This window comes from Mytilus galloprovincialis, chromosome 3, assembly GCF_965363235.1.
Source record: "Mytilus galloprovincialis chromosome 3, xbMytGall1.hap1.1, whole genome shotgun sequence".
NCBI lineage: Eukaryota > Metazoa > Mollusca > Bivalvia > Mytilida > Mytilidae > Mytilus > Mytilus galloprovincialis.
In genome coordinates this window covers 33,021,091-33,048,018 of record NC_134840.1, presented here as the reverse complement: position 1 = coordinate 33,048,018, position 26,928 = coordinate 33,021,091, and the positions used below count along the sequence as shown (strand labels likewise).

Below are 26,928 nucleotides of genomic sequence, written 5' to 3'. Positions count from 1 at the left end.
GAGGATGTAACCAGACACATTGTCAGTAAAACTTGCTGTCATAGCCAGGTGTAAGATGGCCTGTTTTGTGTAGAACAAAAATAAGAATATGATTGAAATTTATTTAATGAATGCATAATGAAATACTAAAAAAATAAAAAATTCACTATGTTTACAATTATCTATCTCTTGACCGTTCTCTTCTCCTTGGTGGTGAATTACTTATGTTCCTTGACCTTCCTTGTCTCCTTGGTGATGAATTACTTCTGTCTCTTGCCCTTTCGCCTCTCCTTGGTGGAGAATTACTTATGTCTCTTGACCTTTCTTGTCTCCTTGGTGGAGAATTACTTCTGTCTCTTGACCTTTCTCGTCTCCTTGGTGGAGAATTACTTATGTCTCTTTTTGGTCTCCTTGGTGGAGAATTATTTCTGTCTCTTCCTTTATTTAATGATCTGTTATTTGGAGACCTACTCCGATCTCTTCTATAGTTTTTAGAATTATCTCCCCTGTTATATGACTGTTTGTTATTGTAATTACTATCATTCTCACTATATCTACCTTGATTATTTCTGTTTGAGCCATTTTGAAAGTCTGTGTGGTATTTGTCTTTAGATTCATATCTATTATTATACCTATTTTCATGAGTCTCAAAATCTCTGTTAGATTTTTTTGAATCCCTGTCTGAAGGATATTTTTGTGGTCCTCTATTATGTTCCTTGTTATAAGATTTCTCATCATCTATATCATGTTTTTCTTTTTTAACTTTTACTGGTTCTACTTCATTATCACTGTCACTTGAAGATTCTGATTTTTTATGTTTCTTCTTCTTTTCTTTTTTCTTCTTTTTTGGCTTCTTTTCTGAAATTAATGCAAGATACTACAATTCAAACTTGGTGAATGCAAACATTTTTAAATGAGTAAAACAACTTTTTAGGTGGATTTTACCTATAAGAACATGATGTGAAGACCTGTTTTTGTTGAAGACCATTGTACAATATGAATAAGCCATAACATTATTTATTCTTATTTAACAATCTCCTCTGTTAAAATAAAATGTAAGACCTGGGGCAATTAATTTGTCACAAACTAAGATGATCAAGGTTGGATACAGTTCCTTTCAAAATATAAAGCACCATCCTTAGAAGTGTAGAACATGTATGAATTTCATGCATTCCTATTATCAACAAAAAAAAACATGTTTTTCAAACTTTGACATTTCATCTTCATAATATTCAATATTGGGGCATGCATTAAAGCAGTTTGACAACCAAATCAAATACCAAATTGTAGAGCATTGAAAGCTGAAATTTCTGAAAAATTGTGACAAATACAGATTAGGAAACTTAGTACTTAGTGTGCAATATGAGAAGAAAAGATGGAATACATAAACGTTTAAATCCGCTACATTTGTTTGAACCTGTCCTAAGTCATGAACTTGATGTTCAGTCGTTGTTGTTTGTTGATAAGGTTCATAAGTGTTTCTCATTATTCATATAGATTAAACTGTTTGTTTTCCCACTTGAAGGGTTTTACACTAGTCATTTTCGGCTCCTGTTGTTGATCAGTGTGAGCCAAGGCTCTGTGATGAAGACTGTACTTTGACATAAAATGGTTCTTTTACAAATTGTGACTTGCATGGAGAGTTGTCTCATTGGCACTCATACCACATCTTCATATATCTAAATAAGGGTTTTGACCAAGATTTCAAGGTCCACTGAGGACACATATTCTTGTCTATACCTTTTTTTACTTTTTTCATAGGTACAACAAAACTGTCTTCCTCTTTCTCACTATTGTCTGACTGAGGTAGCTGGGGTGCACATCCTTCTGATCTCATCTGTTTTGTAATATCATCTTCATCTCCAAACTCCTTAGGCTGTTTATAATTCTCCACATGGTCAACACGTAGTGTCCTACCAAGCACCTGTAAAAGGATTGTTTCATTCAGAGACATTCTATTTAAATTGCATGTTCATATAAAACATTCTTCTGGAATAATGTTGTAAGCCACTGTCTAACTTCTGATGCTCAAGCACTATAAGGAAACAAGCATTTGCAAATTGAATATAATTTTGTCTGACTTTTTTTTTCAACAACTAACTGACTAATATTGTAAGCAGCTGTCCTTCTGTTAATAAAGCACTTATAGGACAAGTATTTGCAATTTGAACATAGGTCTGATTTTTTTCAACATTTGACAGAACATTTTTCATAATTTTCTGTATTGTCTGTATTGCATTTTATTCTGCTGATAAAATTTTCACAATGAAATCTCACCCATATCTTTATGTAAGTGGTTTTGAATTTCTAAACTTTACATTCAGACATAATGCACTTCAATGTTACTCTGCATATTTTATTATTCATAAACATCAAATAAATCCTTGCTTATTATTTCATTGCATTGTTGTTGCATTAACATTTGACCTCAGTGTAGTTGATAACAACTTCCTGTATTGCCCATCTGTTTAAAATCAAAGTTTTTTCTGGATTCGATACATGTATATGTTTGTCATAATTGATTCAATCATACCTTGGCTCCATTTAAATTGTCTACTGCTAAGACAGTGCTTCTTTGATCTTCATAACACAGGAATCCATATCCTTTGATCTTTCCAGTCTTTTTATCTCTTACTATATTGATATTAACAATTTCTCCATACCTTCAATACAAAATTTCACTACACAAATCAGAAATTTATACATTCCACAATTAATACATTAGATTTGCAAATTGTTAAGTTTTGCCACCATTTCATATGTCAAAACAAGAAGAACATACACTTTGTAAAAATTTAGTTTAGCTAATAATTTGAGGTTACAAGGAAATAATAAAACTTCATGTCTATTGATTTTAAATACTTGATGTTACAAAAATATATTATACATAGTTTAAAGAAGTATTAGAAATGAACAAGAGGCTACAAGGAGCTATAATACTCTACTGGTATTTTTGCTTATATTTACACATACACATTTGTCTTCAAACATGATAAAGCCATTACTTACTGTGAGAATACACATATAACATCTCCCTCAGTCAAATCATAGGGTAATCCACCAACAAAAATCCAAGCACTTTCTTTATATTTATCATGCCAGGATTTCTTTCCCACAAGACCAAGTTCTAGCTCTTTTTCATTGATCTTCTGTAAATTTTTTACATTTCTGAAGAAGAAAACAATAAATAATTGTAAATTTTGTTACACATTGTATTTGCTTAACAGCAATGAGTGATACAATTATAATGGATTTTTTCATGTTGGAGCAGATTTGTAAAGCTGTCAAAATTATACCTACCTGTCTTTAATTGAGCAATTTGGTCCAAGGGTTAAGTTGTAATTTTTGGTAACCCCTTTTTCTAAATATGAAGTTTTCAAACTTGTAGTGATGAAAGTAAGCTGAGTATCATAGAAAAATAGATTAAATTTGCTGAAGAAGTATATTCTGTGAAAAGATAATGGAAAAGATCCATTTTGAAATTATGGAACACTGCATGAGAGACTAAAACTGAAAATGATACCAAACAGCTCAATGACAGGGCCTGTATAGTAAAGGCTTACGCTTATATATTCTTGTAGATCACATGACCTTTGTTCCCTTTAACTGCAGCTTGAACTTATGCAGCTCAGTTTGAGCTATGAATTATCTCCCTTTGCTATTTTTTCTAAAGAAATTTCAGTTTCCTGTTTAAGATTTATTAAGGGGTACTACTGAATATAGCTTTGCTAAAATACAAAGTTAATGATAATGTTGAAATTTTGTACACAGAATTATTTAACTTTGTTACTTTATTACATGTATTACAGTAAAGATTTAGAATGTGCTTCCAACATGTCCAAGTTTAATTTTTCATTATGAGGTATTTCAAAATATTGCTGTGTTTACTAGTCAGAGGAAATTATTAAATGAGTAATTTATCTAAGTAACATTTTGTCCAGTCTTCATGGTCTTAACTCTTTTTTTTTGTAATCATCTATATACATGTAAGTAGTACCTATAAATCACTAGACTATCTTTTTTTTTTAATGTTACTGTAGCTTTAAATACAAATGTATATATTGATCTTGGGACATTATTCGAACTAACAACTGTGTTTATATAGAAGACAGGTAATAATAATCTGGTACTGAATCTGGAATAAAACTTTATTTTCTTAACTTATATCACTCTTTTAAGTTTTGTTTTTTTTCCAAATGCACCACATTATTTCTCAAATTTTGGTCTTTGAAATATATCATCATTATGTAAAGCCTTCATTATACTATAGCATTTTTTTTTTCAGCAAATCAAGAATTTACAGATGAATATTGTATCAAAGACATAAACCCTGTTACTTCCAAGCAGCAAAAGGTGTTTTTTTTTCAATTTTACTAATATAATGAAACTATCTTAACATCTAGACTACATTTGTATATTTGAAATTTTGATAAACTCTAAATCACAGAATTTCTTATTTGCTAATTAATTCCTCAGTCTGTTTACACCAGTCTGTTTACACCACAAAATTTACTGGGAGTATAGGCCAATTTGTTCACCTGGAAATGGTTAAAAATTATAAATGCATGGTTAAAATTCAAAACTATATTTCATTTAAAATTACTAAAGGGAGATAATTTTTTTACCTCTATTGGGCTTTAACTTGTCTTAGCTATAGCTGATGCTTACAAACAGATAATTTTCTTATATTTAGAGTCTGACTTATATTGTGAGTATTGAATGAATTAGACATACTGTGAAATCATTACTTTTCATGGGGTTTAAATTTCGTGGTTTTGTGCATATATAAGATTTCATTGGGATTTAACTTTTCATGGTTTCCAAGAAAATCGAAGTGATATTATATGTAGGTTAAATTTTCGTGGGGGATTTAGTTTTGTTGATATATTCTTTCCACGAAACAAACGAAGTTAAATCCTTCACGAAAATGTCTGCTTTTACAGTATACATGTATGTTTGCCACTAGGATTGCATTAATATCAATTTAATATACATGTATATACAAATGTATATATAAATTTGAAAATATGTCTTATTTTGTCAACCTTAAGGTTAAAATGGGAGTCCTTCTTATGTTTTTTACATTCTGATATTGAATGATTTATTGTTTTCTGTTCCTATTGGTGTCAAGACTATAACAAGTTCAGATTCTGTTGATGTTACAAATGTACATTACAGTGATTACTGACATATAACCTGATCATGAATCCGCTTTCAAGACTTTTTAAAGAAAAAGTGTAAGACATTTTTCAATTAAAAGGATTAATGGAAAAACCTGCCAGATTTACCAGTGAGAGAAAACACTTTAATAATTTGAAGTTAGCATTAAATAGCAAAAATTGGAAACCGTATAAATTTAGGCCTAAATTTACATGTTTGACGTGTTAATTGTTAAGCTGCGCACAGCTAAATAAGTTTGATTTGTTTATAAGTAAACTGTATAATTAATATATATATAAATATTATTATGTGATTATAATGCAACGAGAAATTGCTTTACAACAATCCAAGATGAGGGGTCTAAAGCCATTGGTTTATTTAAGGACATGACGATAAAGGTATTATAAAGGACTGAGGTACATTGTTATTATTTGGACTACTGCTCAGACACATGGCCTGTGGTAGGCTATTTCATTTTTTTGCTTTACACCTTTGCATAAAAGCATGAAAGCAAAAATATGAAATAGCCTTGCAAGATGTCAATTATTTTGACTAGGCCTGTGCCTGACAAATATATTTTGGATTTTGTGGGTTGCCAGAAAACTACTTAAAATTCAGACACCACAGTATTTTAATAAATAGCATGATGATAGGAAACTATTGAACAGTATCTCTAAGGTCCTTATGACTTATGGTATTTTTTTTTTTAAATTTGAGGACCGGTAGCTACGCCTACGGTTCCGCAGCAAGATATTACTATATAGTTATAGACATGGGGATGTAAATCACAGGCACTTGTCTCAGAAAAAAATTTCCTATATACCTTATTATAACACAAGGTACTTAACTTGCATTTTAGAAAAATGTCAGGTGGTGACGAAGTTCTGTTATATGCCGCTTTAAAGGCTGTCAACCCTGCTAAAACTTGTTATATCGTAAATCTAAATTGATTTATCTTTACAATGGTGTATAACATGCCTACATTTATTGTCTGAATCATCCGTAGCAATCCTACCAAAGTATGTCAATCGTAATAATTTTGCAAACCGCTGAAGAATTGGCAATACACGTCCGCAGTAAATGATTTATTATAAAAATTGTTTTAAAAAAAACTGTTAGTTTTCGTATGAATAGAACTTATCATACAGTTAGTAAAATTGTATAATATACCGTGAAAAAAATCTAACAAGTGTTGTTTGTTGTATGTCTAATAAGTTACAAATTTTCCCATGACGTCAATGTCTTGCAGACTCTCTCTTGACTTTACGTATGAAATGAAACAAGATCAGATAACTCCGAGAATCATTTAGACTTTCCCATAGAATTGACCAATCGGAAACCGAGATATACAATGAGATGTGACGCGTTTATTGCCAATTTTTCAGCGGTTTGCAAAATTATTACAATTGACATACTTTGATTCCGACAACAAATGTAGGCATGTTATACACCATTGCAAAGATAAATCAATTTAGATTTACGATATAACAAGTTTTAGCGGGGTTGACAGCCTATAAAGCGGCATATAACGGAACTTCGTCACCACCTGACATTTTTCTAAAATGCAATTTAAGTACCTTGTGTTATAATAAGGTATATAGGAAATTTTTTCTGAGACAAGTGCCTGTGATGTAAATTTAGATCAGGTAATTTTTGTGAAAAATAAAAATCGTGTTCCATTCATATAATTTAAGCAGAATATTTACGTGAGAGGATTCATGTCCTATTGCTAACTAATCAATATATCTTTCCAATGTCACGTAGAGTTGCTAAAACTGCTCAAACAGCAAGACAACGAAACCAGAAAAACATTTTGCTTTTTATACCTTTTTCAGCCCTTCTTAAAGAAGAGTTTCAGCTTGTCATTTTCGTCCCAAAATACATTCGCCACAAATGATATATCGCCATGTCATCTAACTAATACTCAACCTTTATAAATGACAAGTTTTGCTGGTTTTTACTTTTGTTGTGCATTATTCAGCTTTTTTTTTTTGCCGAATTCAAGAAAGGAAAGATGAAGGTAAAACTTTTTTTGTTTGCCCTCAGATTTAAAACCATCGTGTAAATTCGGCCCCGAAAACTACTCGCCCCAACTTCGTCTCATCATCAAACAAAAACTTACTTGGTATAAATAGAGACATATTATACATGTCTCTGCTATAACATTATGAAGTATTCATATTTTACCGTTCCCATCTATGGCCCGGTTTTTATATTTTAAGTCAGTATATTTTTTTTTCTTATTTATGTGCATTTGAGTTGAAATTTAGAAATATTAATAAAAATCTCAATATGGTTCAAATTTATAGTTAAATTCAAACAATCCAACTATATATAGTACGTAATTTACATTTCTTTACTTTTTTTTCATATCAGAAAACATATCGTTTTCCCAAATTTTGTTATATTTCTATCCGACTGACTATAAAAAAAAAAGTTTTCAAATGAGGCTATATTTAATTTTAATAACAATTTTTCCCCAGTAAAACTAATAACATAATTGAATCGACCTAGTAAACATTGTACGTAAGGAGACTATCTGCACAATTTGTATGTTTATCAATTAAATGATTGCCAAGAAGATCTAACACGGACAACGATTCATCTAATGGTGGAATATACTTCATAATAACTAAAAGAGACACTCATTTAGTAGTGGAATATACAGCTCGCACTCCATAATAACTAAAAGAGACACTCATCTAGTAGTGGAATATACAGCTCGCACTCCATAATAACTAAAAGAGACACTCATCTAGTAGTGGAATATACAGCTCGCACTCCACACTAGCTTAAAAGAGATATTCATCTAGTATAGTGGAATATAAATCCCACATTTCACATTAGATAACAATAGACATTTTATCTAACGGCAGAATAAACAGTCAGTATCTCTGTGCATTAGCTGAAAAGAGACATGGAGAAACCATTATTAAAATGTTCTGACAGCTCTATTTTAAGGTTTACTTATGACTTTAGATGGTAATGATAATAAGCATAATAACACGGACGACATACCAAGAAGACTTGGTAACCCCAAAGTATTTAGAGAAATCAGACCATTATTATTTTTACTATAACTACACAAGTTATACTGAAATCGTGATTGAAGATATCAACCGACAAACGGTGCTTTTAAGCAAACAAATAGATTTAAGATGAGATAACAGAATCAAAGTTTACATTGATAATACGTATAATTTATAGTTGATTTGAGAAAGGTATAAAGCACGAATTTACGAGTTCATATATATATGTATGTTAGTTGGCCTTCGAAATGGCTGAAAGATTGAAACAATTTAGAGAAATTGGGAAGAAAATAGTCGCAGTCTGCCGAAACTACAAGTTAGTATTACCAATCATAAGTATACGTTTGTCAGTTATTTGATGTACCCCACTCCACAGATGAGACAAAGGACCATAAAGGTACTTGTTATCAAATTTCTCATATTTGGTCAATTTTATTCTGATGCAAAACTGATTTTTTTTTATATGTTTTATTCATTTAAAATAAATTGAACAAAATAAGATGAACGAATATCAGGTAGATAACCTTTTTAGACCACATCAGAGATCCCTTGAAGGAATTGTAAAAGAAAAAACACCTGCAGATAGCAAGATTTTGCGTATCTGTTTAATCGACACAAACAGATATGATAGTCCAGGACTTTGCAAAGACATTTGATAAAGTCAGCCATCCACGCATGCTACACAAGCTCAGACACTATGGGATAAGAGGGGAAAATCACAAATGGATCACAGCATTTTTAGACAACAGAACACAGGCAGTTGTACTGGAAAATAAGTATTCAGACAAAGTGGGAGTACCATCTTGAGTACCCCAAGGCAGTGTACTTGGACCTGTCCTTTTCCTTATCTTCATCAATGACATCACTGATGATATACAGTCAACAATTCGTCTGTTTGTTGATGATTGCGCCATCTACCGGCAAATTATAACTACCAAAGATCAAGCCATCCTTCAAAAAGAGATGACTACCTTGACGAAACGGGAACAGAAATGGAAAATGGAATTTAATGTCAGCAAATGCAACGTGGTGCACCTAACAAGATCTAAAACCCCCATAAAAGAACCCTATTACATGCATGGGAAACAACTAGAAGCAGTTACAGACACGAAATACTTGGGAATTACCATAAAAAATTACCTTAGCTGGAACCTACACATAAACAACATTGTAGCCAGTGCAAACCAAGCACAAGGGATGCTTAGCAGAAACATCAAAAAAGCTCCACAACAAACAAAAACCAATGCTGTCAACGCACTTATAAGACCAATGGAGTATAGCGCAGCCATATGGGATCCCTATACGCAAGAAAATATTGACAAAATAGAGCGGATACAAAGAAGAGCAGCTCGCTATATTTTCAACGACTACAGTAACGAATCGAGTGTCACAAGCATGATAAGCAAGCTTAACTTGATACCTCTCTACCAACGAAGAGTAAACATCAGATTATGCATATTTTACAAAATTGTAAATGGGCTAGTAGCAGTTCCAACAGATACTTACCTCATCCCACTCAATAGAACATCAAGACACTACAATACCATGGCATACACCATCTTCAACCCAAGACATGATTACTACAAATTCTCATTCTTTCCAAGAACGGTAATAGCCTGGAATAAATTATCGGAATCGAAAGTGATCGAAGCTTTCAAGACACTGGTTACCGAGATGATGGAATGTTTTTATCCTGCACCAACTGTACAGCATGCACCATATTTTCTTTTTTGATCCTTGATCCTTTATTGTAAATAGACATCTACGTAACACCTACGTAACGCACAAGTATTGAGTACTCATTATTGAGTTTAACTACTATATCTAAGAAGAAGGTATTTAAAGCGGAAAGGTGTAAATATCGCTTTGAAACTAAACTTACATATAGAGTCGATAAGAATCTACCAACCAGTAAACTTAATAGGTATTGGATCATCAAAATTGACAATACTACACAAACAGGGAAAATTATATGAATCTAAAAGATCGTGTAACAATACCGATAAATAGATGGAAAACAAAACACTAAAAAGTGTTGAATATCATCGCACAAAGATGGAAAAACTGAACAGATGATATAAATTATACAATAATTGCAAATATTTCGGCTCAATAAATGGCCTTCTTCGGTGCAAAAGTTTTAACAATACTGATATATAATGTATAAGGTGTAAACATAGATCAGTAATAATACAGGTAAGTTTTGGTCGATTGATTTTAATCCAAAATCCTGAATATAATATGTATCAAAGGTGTGAGTTCGAATCCCGCTGAGGGACGGACAAAAAATTGTCAGTATAAAATCTAACTCTAACACTGTTTGGTATAATTTTCAGACTTATATAAATATTTGCATTAACCTTGTATCTATATCACTCTTAGATCCAGTGGACATGTATATTGTATGGTTTGTCACTTGTTTAGACTTGTTTGTAAAATATACTTATTTCTAGTGACTGTATAATGAAATGAATCATGATCCTATATGATATATAAAAATTGTTGAGTTAGATTGCTGACAAAAAATAAATACATTGTGTATGAAAATAATCATATAACATCTACACACGCTTAAAAAACACGTGTCTCATGTCTATCTCTAGATTCACCTTCCGTGACAAGGTAACACTACGACTATTGAAGTTATATTTTTATATAGCGGATGTGGTCGAGTGGTCTAGAGCGCTGGACATGAGGCTAAGCGATTGGTGCTGTAGTGTATCAAAGGTGTGAGTTCGAATCCCGCTGAGGGACGGACAAAAATTTGTCAGTATAAAATCTAACTCTAACACTGTTTGGTATAATTTTCAGACTTATATAAATATTTGCATTAACCTTGCATCTATATCACTCTTAGATCCAGTGGACATGTATATTGTATGGTTTGTCACTTGTTTAGACTTGTTTGTAAAATATACTTATTTCTAGTGACTGTATAATGAAATGAATCATGATCCTATATGATATATATAAAAATTGTTGAGTTAGATTGCTGACAAATAATAAATACATTGTGAATGAAAATAATAATATAACATCTACACACGCTTAAAAAACACGTGTCTCATGTCTATCTCTAGATTCACCTTCCGTGACAAGGTAACACTACGACTATTGAAGTTATATTTTTATATAGCGGATGTGGTCGAGTGGTCTAGAGCGCTGGACATGAGGCTAAGCGATTGGTGCTGTAGTGTATCAAAGGTGTGAGTTCGAATCCCGCTGAGGGACGGACAAAGATTTGTCAGTATAAAATCTAACTCTAACACTGTTTGGTATAATTTTCAGACTTATATATATATATATATATATATATAGATTGATGTCTATATTAAGATTATCAGAACCACCAAGACTCACCAGTAAACTCTATTGGACTAATTCTGTTTTAGAGTATTTCAATGTTAAAAGTTTAATGAAATACATTCACTCTTTTGCGACTTATCTTGTATACAATCTTTATTAAGTTTGATTTTACAGAGGTCTTACTGCTGCTCAAGGCATACCCAATCCGAAGACGCCAAGCCTGTTTGCAAAGCCAACAACTGCATACATCACCGAAGGACAATCTATTCGTGTATGTTACTCTTTTAAAACTTACTGCAGTACCCATTTCACGGTGGGTAAAGTTGTCCTGCGAGAAAACGGTCTGTGCTGTTGATTCGGTCCTGACCGGTGCTTGTGATCATCGAAAATATGTAAACAAAGACGAATATTATGATTTTTGACGTTTTTTTCTCATAAAGAATGGAAGGAAACAGTTGAGATTTTTTTTTTTTTTTTTTTTATGGGTTCAAGGCAACCATTAGAAATGTGACCCTTCAAGCTGTTTCAGTGAGCGTAATACAAAAATACTCATTTTCAGAAAATCTAGAAATGAAAAAATAAAACAAAAATGCTCCTGGAGTCCGCCATTTATATACAAATCCAAACGACAAAATTATTTTGTGAAAACCCCTTGTAACTTATTAAAATTTTGCATTTTCTCAGTTTATTCATGTCATGATATTGTGCTGGTGGGTTCTGTCATTGTGCTAGTGGGTCCTGATACGATGCTGGTGATTTTGGATAAAAAGTTGGTCATATTTGAAACAAATGTTACAAAATCAATAAAATTGGATAGATAATTGTATTCAATCGGATCTGTGACTCATATTTTTACTTTTGTGCACCCATTTGGCTGTTTAATAAGCATTTTCAAAATAATCGTAACTTATTACATAAAGGCCAACATATTCCGTCCATTATCAGATGAAAATATATCTAATTAGAATAGTTTTATTTAAGATATTAAATGCCCTTAAAATGATGATTCTCTACATAACATGTTATTACTAAAACAAATTTAAAAGGTGCGTTAAGTAAAGCGACATTTATAACGACAATAAAGGTTTGACTGGTTTATTTCAGTTAAATATAGTTACGAGGTAAGACAATTTAACTGCTGGTACCTCTAGTTTCTTCCTGTATAAATACACTGTCTCCAATAAATTTCGACTGGATAAAAAAAAACAACCATGACTTGCTTTTAAATTATGACAGATAAAAACCAAATAGAATGAAAAAAGATGTTGTTTCTTATTGAAATTTGTCCATTGACAAACATTCCACATCATCTTTTTCATATAGGTATTGTATATTTTACACCGTATTTTGGTGATCATGCAAAAGGATCGTCATCCCGAAAATCGTAAACATATTTTCTTATCTTGAAACAGGAGACGAGATGGGTTCCATTAACAGATCAATAAAGAAGATTACAGTTAATTCAAAATATTGATAACCTATAACCGCATTTTAAATCATCTTTAATGAGAAAACAGAAAACAGTTAAATAAAAAAATAGGGTTTTTTTTTCTCCATAACCGCTAAAGACCGCTAAAGACTTCCATAATAACAGTTAACAGATTCACAACAATATCAATTTTAAGAAAACGGATAACAATTAATTAGTCAATTACAGTTAATCATCAATGATCTTGAATATTTGCCACTTTTAACTTAAATATAAAGGCACAGAACCAGGCCCAACCAGCACAGTATCAGGATCGTTTTTCTAATCACCAGCACATCGTCAGGACAATTTCGTTTTGCGAACTTGCACGACTTTTGCAATAAAAAATTGTTGTAATATTCTTTGCATGGAACTTATGACGTATCAGAAAAAAATAAAGCAACACAACAGTTGTTTTATTGCCGTTCTGATACAATGTAAACAAATCCACCAGCACCCGTCAGGACCGAATCACCAGCACAGAACGTTCTCTTGCATGACAACCTTACCCACCCTGCATTTGAATAACAGCTTCAACGATGGTTTTAGCATGAAATGATGATCATACGGTATACATGGTTGGATAGAAAAAGCGGGAACTTGATTCGTAACATGTGAATCGTCCGACGTGACGCATCATTTGCATTTTTATACGTAAATTCGAGAAAATCACTTAGTTAGTTTCGACTGAAAGCATTATCTGTTAAAAGTTTTATTTCGTATTGTCACACGTTTTAAACAATCAGCTCGAAACATTCAACTTAAGCGTTAGGTTTGAATTATGTTCATTTGGAAAAGCGGACACTTCTTTGGAATGCCTATTTTGTTTTTTTTTTAGGTGTGGTTGGAAGTAACATGTATACTTGTCAAATAAAAATCTTTATATGTTAACATGTTTATGAATGCACTTGGTGGTGAATTGCTATTCTCTTTTCCTACAGATTCCCGAAGGCTGTAATTTATTGTACCATGAAGTTGAACTAGGAGTTGTCATTAAGCAGAAATGTTCCAACGTTGCTGTCTCTGATGTCGATGAATACATTGGTGGATTTGTTCTTGCTCTAGATATGACCGCTAAAGACTTCCACAACGAAGCCAAAGCTAATTCTCGGCCATGGTTTCTTAGCAAAGGATTTGACACTTCCTGTCCAGTTAGCGACTTTATTGAAAAAGAAAAAGTTCCAAATTATCGAGATGTAAGATTATGGTTAAAAGTAGATGGTGCTATGAAACAGGACGATAGTACCTCTGACATGATTTTCTCTGTCCCAGAAGTAATTTCTTATATCAGTAAATATATAACATTAGAGGAAGGCGATGTTGTTTTGACAGGAACACCTGATGGTCAAGGGCCAGTGACAGACGGGCAAATCATGGAAGCAGGACTCGCTGATATAGTGTCAATGAAATTTTCTGTTACAAAATGAGCATGTCACAAGAGTAAAAAAATTGTTATTAAATCTATCTGTCTTCAATGTTATTTAGATATGCAACTGAATAGACCATTATTTTGCTTTACGAGTGAATGTTATCATTTGTATAATTTATAAACATACCGAATTTGGTGTGTTTTTGATCATCAGTATTATCAAACCAAAACAAATTTCTTGACATTGATGTCCATTGAATGCATAATCAAGAACAGTCAGATCAGATTTATTTCGGTTGTTTTCTGCACTTTGGTCGGGTTGTTGTCTCTTTAACACATTTCCCATTTCCATTCTAAATGTTATACTTACAAAATAAAATGTTATTTGATTAATATCTAGTTAACGTATGAGAGTAAAAGAAGAAAAATATTAAAAATCGAAATACGGATATGTGGCATGATTGCCAAGAAGAAACATAGATGTAAACAATTACAGGTACCGTACTGCCTTCAACTATGATCAAAACCCGTACCATATAGTAGTCAATATAATACCAAGGTATGACACAATGCATATTAGACTTTATTAAGGGGCGCACTACGTTTGCGCGCAGATTTTGATTACATTTGCGCGCATTCATTTTACAGGTTAACTCAGGTAAACATATAAATAAAAATCAATTAGATTATAGGTTGACTATATTTTTTTTTCATTTTCATAAAAATATGACAATCAATTCAGTGGCGTAGCTTGCATGTATGCTCAGATGCTCAAGCATCCACATCATTTTGACAGGGAAAAAATATAAATAAAGATATGTTCGCAGCAGTTAAACTCGGAGGTATCCGTATGTAACAATGGTTAGATAACATCCAATTATTTCCGATGAAGTATGCTTGGTCTTTTATTAAGGATAATGTACTGCATGTAATAAAACAAGATGGATAAATCGCAGAAAAGTGTTCTCTATTTTTTTTTTCGTAAAAAGACTACGTCGTCGGCTACGGCCAGTGCAGAGGATGATGCACAGATCCTCGGACATGTTTCATCTGAAATTGAGCCTAGCGGAGCGATGGCTTCTACAACTGACTTACAACATAACTGACAACTAAACCACCATATCCTGATATCGTTTCCTATGACATGAAAGACGACGTGGAAAAAAAACTAATCTGTAATAGAGTGTGATCATTCCTAGGCTTATCAGTAAATTCAAGTTTCTATCTAAGGCAGCAACCATTTGATTTTCTGGGGGGCTATTGTTTTTTTTTCTGTACAAACTTTTTTTTTCGCCTGTGGCGAAAACAATCTATTTTTTTCGCGACAAGTCGAAAACAATTTTTTTCTTTCAATTTTAGCATTACATATAGTGGCAGCTGTGGGTGAAACAAACAATTTTTTTTTTCTCAGAATCAAAAACAAATTATTTTTTTCTCCAAAAACTGGAAACAAAAAAAACACCATAGCCCCCCTAAGCTGAATTTCACTCGGCTAGTTTTAAGATTTTGTCTTTGACTCATGTTTTTGAGTTACACATTAACTTCGGAAAAATGTAACACATTCTTTGCATGGAAAAGATGATGATCTTATACACGGGTGTCATTCGGTTTATCGAGAGAAATGATCGTGAAAGAATATCCAACGGCGGTCAAGTATTGAGAGACGATCGTGAAAAATCTGGTAACGGATCGTGAAAGATATTTAATCGAGAAGACATATGAAAGGTCAGTAAATATTCTAATTTAATTAATTACACAGACACATTTACGACAAAATAAAACTGTCTGTCAAAATGGTTCAACATTATGATCAGTATGTGAGAATATCCAGTTTCAAAAGTACATAGTTATTACAAAACGACAAAAGGCAGATTGCTTCTCGACATTTCAATGACATAAAAAAATGTTAACAAACACGATTTTTTTCACAAATTCGACTGGATAAACTACTTTTATCAGAAAAGGGTATTGTATTTGAATTAATTAAACGGTTCTCATAGTTATTTTGTATAAATATAATCTGAAACTTGGTAAATAAAGAACTATTTACACAGAATTGATTTTTTGGATCGTGAAAGATCACGTACCGCATTTTTGAAGATCGTGAAAAGGATCGTGAAAGATCTGATGCTACGAAGACGTTCAAATCATTCTTCAATTATATGATGGGTGACAAAACGCCGAAAAAAGCAATCCAGTGAAGTTGAGCCAATGGAAGAGGTTGAAGATGCAGATAACGTTACAGAAGCAACACACGAATATTGTGAAGATGATGTAGAAATTAATGAGATAGTTAAGTTATTACCAATCGTTATCAAAGAAATAGCAAGGTTTGGATTTCAAAATATTTATTAAGCCAAACAAGTAAATAGTTGAAGAACATGGAGGATCCAAAATTCCAAAAAGTTGTACCAAATACGACTAAGGTATTCCTTAGTTTTTCGAAAAATTCTAAGTTTTGTAAACAGGAAATTTGTATTAAATGACAACATTATTGATATTCATGTCAACACCGAAGTGTTGACTACTGGGCTGGTGATACCCTCGGGGACGAAACGTCCACCAGCAAAGGCATCGAACCAGTGGTGTAAATAGTTATCAAATGTACTAGGATTATAATTTAGTACGCCAGACGTGCAAATACATTTACATTATTATTTTGGGCATTTGTGAACATGTTGTTTGTAAAATAGATAGATGATTGTAGGATGAAGCTTTTTATTGTCATGTGAAGTACTCACTTATCACGAGTTATAGGATACCCACATTTTGTATATTGGATCCTATAAACTACATGTCCGTCAGACAGGATTCACCTGACCCTGAATTTGCCTCATTTCATGGATGAAGATTCATTTTAGTGGTCAAGTCCGTATCGAGGATTCGTTAAGCTTTAGATACATGTCTGTCTGCATGTTTCATATATATGACCATGATGACGTAAATTGTTTTGATTTATTGAATGATAGTAAGAGGTCTATGTCTGGCTGTCGGTCAGGGTTCATAAACTTTTGACCTTATGTTACGAATTAATTGGCCAAGCATAACTTTTACATGTGTCAGTTTCTAAGGTACTGTAAGGATCGGAACAAATTTATTTGGTGTACGGGATATTTGTAGAGATCTGTATGGCATATGGTTCATCTGACCTTGACCTTTTTTTATGAAACATTGACAATCTTAAGCGCATTTGACACTTCTAGTAAAACCCTTGATATTATAGACGTTCAACAAATATACTATCATAAGTAAAGCAAACAAGACATTACAAAATGTTGGTTATCGTTCAATTCCAAATTACACATGAAATGTGCTGTTTTTGCTATGATTTTTTGTTTGATGGATAACGTTTTGGTTTAAACGTTGCATATCCATATTATTGGCTAACTAGAGTCGGTCTGCCTGAAGTGCACTAGACTGATTCACAGAGCTGAATCTTGCTCACTTATTTAAACACGTTATTAGTTTTTTTTTAACTTTCGAGGTAAAGTGTTTAATAGAAAAAAGATGATAGCTGTAATGTTATCCTTATCAAAATAGTTACAGGCTTCAACCACTTGCAGATTTATCAAATGTTAAAAGAAATACTGATTTCTGATTACTAGTATTAAGTCTGGTCACGCATTTTCTTTCACGATCGAAATAATACGTTGCCTGATCTTTCACGATCAAGTTTGATGGAAATTCAACAAATTCAAGGTTTTCTTAAACAAATTAACGCTTTTAATGGAAGAACATACTATATTTTTACTGTACTATCAGATAAACCAAAGATTAAATTTCAAATATATCATGATATTCTGAAATATGACCATTATAGGTACAAAAAGCGTGTTATTTGTAATTAATTTCATAGACACGCATTGCGCCTTTTGTGTTTTTTCAAAAAATACTTCATATTTTCTTTATCTTCTTTCACAGTTATGTCGAGGAAGTTAAACAATTTTGACAGACATATTTTTTGTTCAGATTTGTTCAGCGTTTTTAAAATTAAGCGATTTTTTCAAAAATTTTGAACTAGAATATACATTAAATGTCTTTCACGATCCGTTACCAGAACTTTCACGATCGTCTCTCAATACTTGACCGCCGTTGGATATTCTTTCACGATAATTTCTCTCGATAAACCGAATGACACCCGTGATCATAAGTAATAAACATTTTTTTCTTCTTAAAAGCCTGTTATTGTTTCCTATATTTTGTTAAATAAAGAAATAGAAATACTTATTTTCACAAAAGTCTTTTATACAGAAGTTCTACTGCACACATTTCACAATTGTATACTGAATGTACTTGATTTTTTTCTTTTGAAAAATACTTTGAGATAATAGATGGTAATAACTGAACCTTTTTTTCAATCGAAAAGAATCTAGTGTCTATGCATGGTCTATTGGGAAGCAGAGAGTGCAAATTTAATTAAACAAAAGGTGAATAACCGAATATTTGGCTACTGACACATTCACAAGTATTGTATATACTAAGTCCTCTGTATTTAAGGACATAAATAAACGAATACAGATCAGCAAAATTATATATGCATATTTCAAATGTTAACGATCTGCCTCCTGGTTACAATCGTTATCCTAAAGAGGCGCAGCATTGTGAAACTCTTGTAAACTTCTAGCTCGTAGACTGGACTCGGTAGATATTATCTAAGCAAGACCAAGATTGTCGAATATGTTTCCATGGATGAATCCAAATTCTGGAAGAAAACAAAATCCAAGGTAAGAAAGTATAACATGACTTACTCAGGAGCTGAAGCTGCATATGTTTTTCGTGTTTCGTGATTAGAATAATATTTGTTACGAATTTAGGAGTCTCGATTGTTTGACAATTGTTGAGAAAATTATGAAAAACTGCTCGAAATCAAGTTATTGATATGAAAAAAGCACCCATGGAATCTCTAGAGCACACCAAATGAATTAAATGATACAAGACCAAAGATGATACTGCATTTCGACTGCTCGATCTCTTTTTGAGACATTCTATGTGAGCAGTGAAAATATATTTAGTAGGGACAGCACAACAACCAGCTTTTAATAGAAAATTAGAGTAAATGTAAAATACCAGTACGATAGAACAAATGGTTACTAGTTATCTCATAGTTGAGATATTAATGCAGTATTTATGCATATCAAACCAAGCAGTATGAAAAGACGATTGATTAATTGGTGTTTAACGCCACTTTCGGCACGATTGGCTATTTTGTGGCGGTCAGTTATTAGGAGTAAGGAAGCTGAAATGACCGATGAGAACCACCAATATTCGTCAGGAAAACTAACGATCCTCGTTAATGGAGATTGAAGTCGAATTCACCTGCCATGAGCGGTTTGCAACAAGTTACCCCATTGTTGTAAACTAGTGATACAGTAGTTGAACTATTAAGAACACTCGGCCACCGTTTGAAAAGATTTAAGATACGTTGAGATGAGTGTTATTGTTTTTTAATATTCATACTTGCGTTCTGCAAGAATATTGTTTAGCAGGTAAAGGTTGTCTATGTTTCAAAATTTTGCTAGATTCAATGAGAATTACCACCTGCCTATCTTGCGCTGTGAGTGGGCTGACAAATTAATGGCTTACTGGACAATCTTTGTTCTTGTCTTTTGAAAATCTGATACCTGCCCAACGGTCGCCAAGGTGCGTTTAAGCATCAACAGTGTAATAATTTCGAACTTAATACAAAATAAAGGTGGGAGTATGCTATAAATCCTTAACACAAGTCCATACACAATCTAATTAAAAACCGATCTCTCATCGCTCCTGTTTCTGATATGTCGCGTGGGAGATCTAACGAAACCCGCTTTGAGGTCACATGTGAGTGACCTTGTAGATGTGTCTTTTTCGACCAATGAAATTGAGTCTTCCACGATCTTGAAAGATTATCGTAAGGCAAAGGGATGTAACTCATTTTATTTACGACGAAATCGTCAGTCAAAATAATTCATAAACTTTTTTGATTGGCTTATTAATAGGTCGTCAACTCATTTGCATATCATTATAAATTCATAACTTCTAGTTCACTCACATGTGACCTCAAAGCGGGTTTCGTTAGATCTCCCACGCGACATATAAGAAAACGGGAGCGATGATCGGTTTTTAATTAGATTGGTCCATACATGTCCCCTTACTCTGGCGTTTGTTTTGTTGTACACGTACATTTGTAGAAGGCATACACGAACACGTCTGTTTGGATGCACAACCACACCCAATTGACGGGACATTTTATGCCAAGCCGTTCTCGTCAAAACTATGTTTAAACCCTTTTTTTTGAAAAAAATACACACTGAGATTTAAAAACCTAAAATAACACAATGAGAAATCTAAATTACATACTGAGATTTAAAAAAAATAAAAACACACACTGAGAATTCAAAATTACACACTGAGATTTTAAAAAGACACACTGAGATGAAATAAATTGAAAAACACACTGAGAATTGTTAATTACACACTGAGATTTCAAAAATACACACTGAGATTCCGGCATATGCACATAACTAACGAATATTCATGAGATGAATAATTCAACAGATTAATATCTTGACCTCAAGAACTCTTGTCATTATAATGTAATGCGATTCCTTCAACCAACATTCCTAATAAATTTCAAGACTTAACATCGCTCGGCATATTCATAAGTTTGTTGCCTATAATTCTGATCATTACTACCAGTGTATCGGGATTTTTTTAAAACTTAAAACCGTTTAAGCATGGGTCCCTTTTCAATAGTCTTCCAACTATTACCTTGATTTCGCAAAGTAATCTTTTGTATTTTTTTATATGCTATATTAGACATTTGAGTAAAAATTTCACGACATTCGTTGATTTTTTGCAGATTGTTCCAATGTTTTCTTATAATTTTAATAAAGTTTTTCACCATTTGATTATATTTTGTAATAAGAGTAAGTGGGTATTTGACTTGTTCTTGTGTTTCTAAAGTTTTTTTTATAAATAATTTGGAACCAAATCGAAGGACTAACGAGTTCTGTCCCCTAATTGTTTTAAGCTTGTAATAGATTCAGATTAAGTATATGCTAATTAGATAGGTGCGCATAAAAAGTGCGCACAAATCTCAGTGTGTAATTTTAAATTCTCAGTGTGTAATTTCAAATTCTCAGTGTGTGTTTTCAGTTTATTTATTCTAAGTGTGTCTTTTGAAATCTCAGTGTGTAATTTTCAATTCTCAGTTTGTAATTTTCAATTCTCAGTGTGTAATTTTCAATTCTCAGACGGTGTGTTTTTCATTTTTGTAATCTCAGTGCGTCTTTATGAAATCTCAGTGTGTAATTTTTAATTCTCAGTGTGTAATTTTTAATTCTCAGTGTGTAATTTTTAATTTTCAGTGTGTGTTTTGAAGTTTCTAAAATCTCAGTGTGCTTTGTTGTAATTCTCAGTGTGTAAATTTTTCAAAAAAATGGTTTAAACATAGTTTTGACGAGAACGGCTTGCCATAACATTTACTTCAAAGAAATATACAAAGTGACAAATTACACTATGCCCGAGATGAACCTGGCGAAAACATTGTTGGACCCTATAGTATCTTTCATTCAAGCTAAACTTCGTGTAAATTAGGAACTTGTGCTTTCATATATTTTTTAACTGTATAGCACGTACTTGTTTTTGTCGTTTTTCGTGTCAATAATAAAGTTCTTAATTTGCGTTTTGTAGGTTTCAATGTATTCCCTTAATTTGCTCTTCCTCTAACTAATATAAAAAAGGTGTAAGTACTGATTTCTAGTTGAACGATATAGGGCCTGTATCAAATCAGGAACTTGATAAGGGATATTCTTAGGGTATATCTTCAAGTGTTCTCCTTTAAAAATGGGTGTAGATGCTGTATCCTTGACAGTTTGTCAATAGTTTGTCATATTGATTTACTACTGGACTAGACTGTGGAGATTTAGACCCGAAGATTTTTCAAATCTACGTCATTGTCAGCATGTGAAATACTTTGCTGATGCCAAATTACTCTCTCATTAACAATCTCCCCCTCTTACAACCACAGGCTACAATGACTACCACACTAAAGAAACACAACAACAAACAAAACAAAAAAACAAACCCAACACAACATTATATGAAATGTCTAAAATAAACAAATAGACAGAATCAATAATTGATATATGGTTCATGCCAACAATGCGGAATGACAAAAAAAACCTGGCACTAGTCTTAACTGTACAAGGTATGGAATGTTCAGCAACACAATCATTTCTACAGAATTTAAGACTGTCTTGTAAAATTCGCAGCCTATTTCAACTTTTAGCGATTTGGAGCTTGACATCCTACCTATTGTTTAAGACAATTGTTTGCATATACATTTCGTTTACTGGTGTGTCCCATTGAGTTTCAATCTTTTTGTATAATTCCACATATTTTATTCATAATCAGTTATAATTATATACTAGTGAGTAAAAAAAAATGAGCCTTTCTTAGTTCAAATATTGATTGGACAAATTTAATTTAATTTACGACTTTTTTTATTTTGTTGTTAAGTAACTACTGACTACTTCCTTACCAAGGGTGTAATGGAGGTCATGCATATACCTTTAAGAAAAACACCGTGGCATGTTAAAGTTATTTATTGCTTTTTAACAAATTTATTTTTAATCTTGACATACAAAACTGGAAAATAATATTACATTTTTACCTACAAACATTCATCCAAACAATTTAGTAATAACTTTCGCTCTTACACACCTACACAAGTTTAACATACTTGGATACAACAGTGACTTTAATTGAATGCATTAAATATTTATTTTACAGCCCATTTAAGTTTAAATCGCTACAATATTCATTCTTTATAGTGCATATGATGTTACTCAACTGTGTCCATGGTACGTTATTTCAATAGCTTCTGTTTTTATGTTATTCAATTTCTTGCGGTTTACTTTTTGATATAAAACTACTCCATAGAAAATGTTGAAACATCCATATCTTTTAATGGATATTACTTAGCTACATACATAAAGTCCTATCTTTGATTCATATGCTTAGTGATAAGAACATGTCTTAGTAATTAAGCATGTCAATACAACATGAGAACATACAGACCAGATTTATAACAGTTTTCATTTTCTTTTTCTCTTATTCCTGACGAAAAGTTATTTCACACTGTTGAAATGTTGCTGTGCTGTACACACGCGAAGTTCTCAAGGTGTCCTCATTTCATATATGTCTAAATATGAATCTAGATAATACGTCGAAAAAACTTTCCCCTCTTTAGAAATTTTCTATTTGTCCCGTATTCATGCAATTTCGATATATTTTTATCTAAATACAAGTGTGGACACAGATGAGTGTGGATAGTATGTATGGATGTTTGACAGTGTCTTATGACAAAATGAGTTCTATGTTTTTTCTATATGGTGTTATTAACTATGTTGCACGATGACAACCAATCTGAGCATTATGAGTGTTATTTATTAAATTTTTTATGCCCCCACCTACAATAGTAGATAGGCATTATGTTTTCTGGTCTGTGGGTCCGTTCGTTCGTTTGTCCCGCTTTAGGTTAAAGTTTTTGGTCAAGGTAGTTTTTGATGAAGCTGAAGTCCAATCAACTCGAAACTTAGTACACATGTTCATTATGATATGATCTTTCTAATTTTAAAGCCAAATTAGACTTTTGACCCCAATTTCACGGTCTATTGAACATAGAAAATGGAAGTGGGAGTTTCAGGTTAAAGTTTTTGGTCAAAGTAGTTTTTGATGAAGCTGAATTCCAATCAACTTGAAACTTACTACACTTGTTGCATATGATATGATCTTTCTAATTTCAAAACTCATAACTGCTCCAAAAGTAATCTGATAGAATTTCAAGCATTTTAAGCCAATATTATCAACATCTACTAATGAGTCTTAATATGTCTACATATCTAAAAAGTCATAGTATTCAAAAGGTAATGCAAAATTATTCCTTTTCATTTTTTTTGTTATATGGATACACATTTGAGTGATACATGTACCAATACAATATTTGTTGTGGTATGAAAGTGCAGTAATTAGCATTTACTGTAACTATGTTAATTCACACAAATTGAAAAATAAACAAATGAATGGACCAGATGCTCCGCAGAGCCCAGCTTTATACGACTGCAGAGGTCGAAGCCTGAACAGTTGGGGCTAGTATTGACACAACATTCAAGCTGGAAACAGCTCTGAGTTTGAATTGTGATTAAATAGATGACACAGCTTAGGTTTCTGACACAGAATGAATGTGGTCTAATGAACTTAAATATTTGTTTTGCTTTTGTGTTAGGAGCAATTCACTATGCTGCTGAATATTAATCCTTTCAAACAAAAATATCTAAAGAAATTTTCTTTTTAATTTCTGAAATGAGAAACATTTAGAGGAGACAAACTTCAGTTAAGAGATCAGAAACTAAAAAAATGTATAATTTTTCCATTTGTAAAAGGGCATACCCTAGAAAGTGCTTGCAATCACTGAATGGTTATTAATGACTGCTTTAATTTATCAGTTGGTAATAAAGTGAATATTGCATTGTATATTGTATAATTGATTTAAGTTGACTGAACAAAGAAAGATAACTCCAATTTTCAAAGAAGATTTCATAAAGCATTGGTATTAGGTAATTCAAGAACCATTCTGGACAAACTCCAATTAAGGGTCTTGAATTTACAAAAATGTTTGTTTTTGGTCCGTAATTATTAGACTGTTTGTCCCATAACCCACACAATATATCCGAACCTTCTACTTATGGTATTAAACATTGTGGTACAATTTCAGAACAATTGAAATACTTATACACAACTTTTTAAACCGACACTAGATTAAAGCTTGTTTTGGGCACCTTTGTACCCCTTATTCCTAAACCTTAGGCACCATAACCCCCAAAATCAATCCCAAGCTTCCTTTTGTGGTTATAAACGTTGTGTTATAATTTTGTTGATTTCTGTTGACTTATAATAAAGTTATTATCCAGAAACCATCTTTCGGACAGGATACCAATTTACGACCCCAAATTTTTTGTGGTTGTATAAAAATGTTGAACATGTGCAATGAAGTATAGTTTTAGAAATCGATTAGGGAGCTACCATTTGATTTTTATCGGGGGGGGGGGGGCTAGGATGAAAAATTTTGTCCTGCCTTTTTATTTTTCAGTCTATTCGGTCCTGCCTCTTTTTTTCTTAGCTTATCCTGACTTTTTTACAACAATTGTCATCCTGCCTTTTTTTTTTTTTGCCAAGTTACTCATCCTGCCTTTTTTTTTTACTCAAAATCCTGTCCTGCCTTTTTTTTCAAATTTCATCCTAGCTCCCCCCATAAAAATCAAATGGTAGCTCCCTTAGACTGGATAGGCCTTATAATTTTTTTCCCTCCTAATTGAAGGACCGTTTACACTCAGGGCCGAGTCATCACCAGGCAATACAGATGTATTAAAACAACCTAGCATCATATTGCTAGTAGTGGGAGTAGCATTGTCCGGTAAATTTGTTCCCACTTTTTTTTATAAAATGTATGGTTCAAATCAAAATAGAATGCTTTTATCTCCTGAATACTTACATTGTACATAGAGATGATACTACTTTGACAAATCCTTGTCCATTAGAGTTGTCTGTCAAATCTTAATTTCACAAAGAATGAATTGCATAACAATGAACTGAGCTCAAAGCAAAGTACTTTAATAATACACTTAGACAAAGAGCTAAATCCAGTGATATACTTTGTACTACAGGTCCTTCATGACCATCCATCCACCCAAACCATATCTCAATAACATTCCATACTACATGATTGGATTCAGAAGTCCTGAAAAAGACATGACTTTTTTTATCTTGTTTTAAGTATATATGCACAGGTTAAACCTTTATTGTGGATATAATCATTCAGTATCTAGCAACTATCAATTTGCTTCATGCACATATTGATATAGGTTGATTGCTCCTCTGTTGGAAATTAGAACACACCTCCATCTAATTTTAGTCAACTGACGAAGAAAAATTCAAAACTATATAAAATGTTATCTAAGACTTGTCAGTGTCTATTTCCTTTGCCACTGAATAAGATTCCATATTTACAACCAATGAAAATCAAATATCCCTCTAATAGACTTAGCATTGAAATCGTTTTCTAAAATGGTAGTTATGTGGAACCTAGAACTAAAAAAATTGAAACAATATATCTTAAATATTTCAAATGCATGTACATTTAATAATTCTCCAAAATTCACTTTATTTTTCCTTTTTTGGTTTTCTGTTGGAGACTGTATATTGACCTCTATGTAGCCTTTTCAACTTATAAAAGGGGGGATACATTTCCATAGAATTAAACTTTTCTGAAAGAATTGATTCCATTTATTTTCAATAAACAAAAAAATATTGAAGTCTATACAGGCATCTAGGAACAGGCTCAACATTATTTCTAAACATGTATTAATATATACCAAAATGTGGACAAACCTACATTAAATATTCTACTTCAACGACTTTAATTAGTGGAGTAGATCAAATTAAAAAGTCACAATGGTTAAAAACTCCAATGGCAGTCTTTCCTGCTAAAATCTTGATGTGTAGAATGTGATATACCATTTTTGGGTCTATATACTGTCCTTTAAATTTAGGTCATTTTGACACGGCAAAATATGAAA

The 26,928-nt window shown here is 32.4% G+C and overlaps 2 protein-coding genes across 2 annotated transcripts; one reads left to right on the top strand and one right to left on the bottom strand.

The window, feature by feature from the left end:
* Nucleotides 1-87: 87 nt before the first annotated feature.
* On the bottom strand, nucleotides 88-6,996 carry LOC143067752 (uncharacterized). The gene is made up of 5 exons (XM_076241251.1): nucleotides 6,846-6,996; nucleotides 2,989-3,147; nucleotides 2,513-2,642; nucleotides 1,720-1,903; nucleotides 88-837 (listed from the first exon to the last, which is right to left on the bottom strand). The coding sequence occupies exons 1-5, from the start codon at nucleotides 6,857-6,859 to the stop codon at nucleotides 158-160; spliced, it is 1,167 nt and encodes a 388-aa protein (XP_076097366.1). The 5' UTR covers nucleotides 6,860-6,996; the 3' UTR covers nucleotides 88-157.
* Nucleotides 6,997-8,326: 1,330 nt separating this feature from the next.
* LOC143067751 (oxaloacetate tautomerase FAHD1, mitochondrial-like) lies at nucleotides 8,327-14,406 on the top strand. Its single transcript, XM_076241250.1, has 3 exons — nucleotides 8,327-8,484; nucleotides 11,649-11,745; nucleotides 13,884-14,406. The coding sequence occupies exons 1-3, from the start codon at nucleotides 8,417-8,419 to the stop codon at nucleotides 14,367-14,369; spliced, it is 651 nt and encodes a 216-aa protein (XP_076097365.1). The 5' UTR covers nucleotides 8,327-8,416; the 3' UTR covers nucleotides 14,370-14,406.
* Nucleotides 14,407-26,928: the final 12,522 nt, after the last annotated feature.

Excerpts from the sequence above, each read along its gene's own strand:
- LOC143067752 (XM_076241251.1), bottom strand. Across the intron at positions 2,643-2,988 it reads GTTATATGTGTATTCTCACA|GTATGGAGAAATTGTTAATA; the intron begins GTAAGTAATGGC and ends TTTGTATTGAAG. Across the intron at positions 838-1,719 it reads TATGAAAAAAGTAAAAAAAG|AAAAGAAGCCAAAAAAGAAG; the intron begins GTATAGACAAGA and ends CATTAATTTCAG.
- LOC143067751 (XM_076241250.1), top strand. The coding sequence starts at position 8,417 with ATGGCTGAAAGATTGAAACAATTTAGAGAAATTGGGAAGAAAATAGTC. Across the intron at positions 8,485-11,648 it reads GCAGTCTGCCGAAACTACAA|AGGTCTTACTGCTGCTCAAG; the intron begins GTTAGTATTACC and ends TTGATTTTACAG. Across the intron at positions 11,746-13,883 it reads CCGAAGGACAATCTATTCGT|ATTCCCGAAGGCTGTAATTT; the intron begins GTATGTTACTCT and ends CTTTTCCTACAG.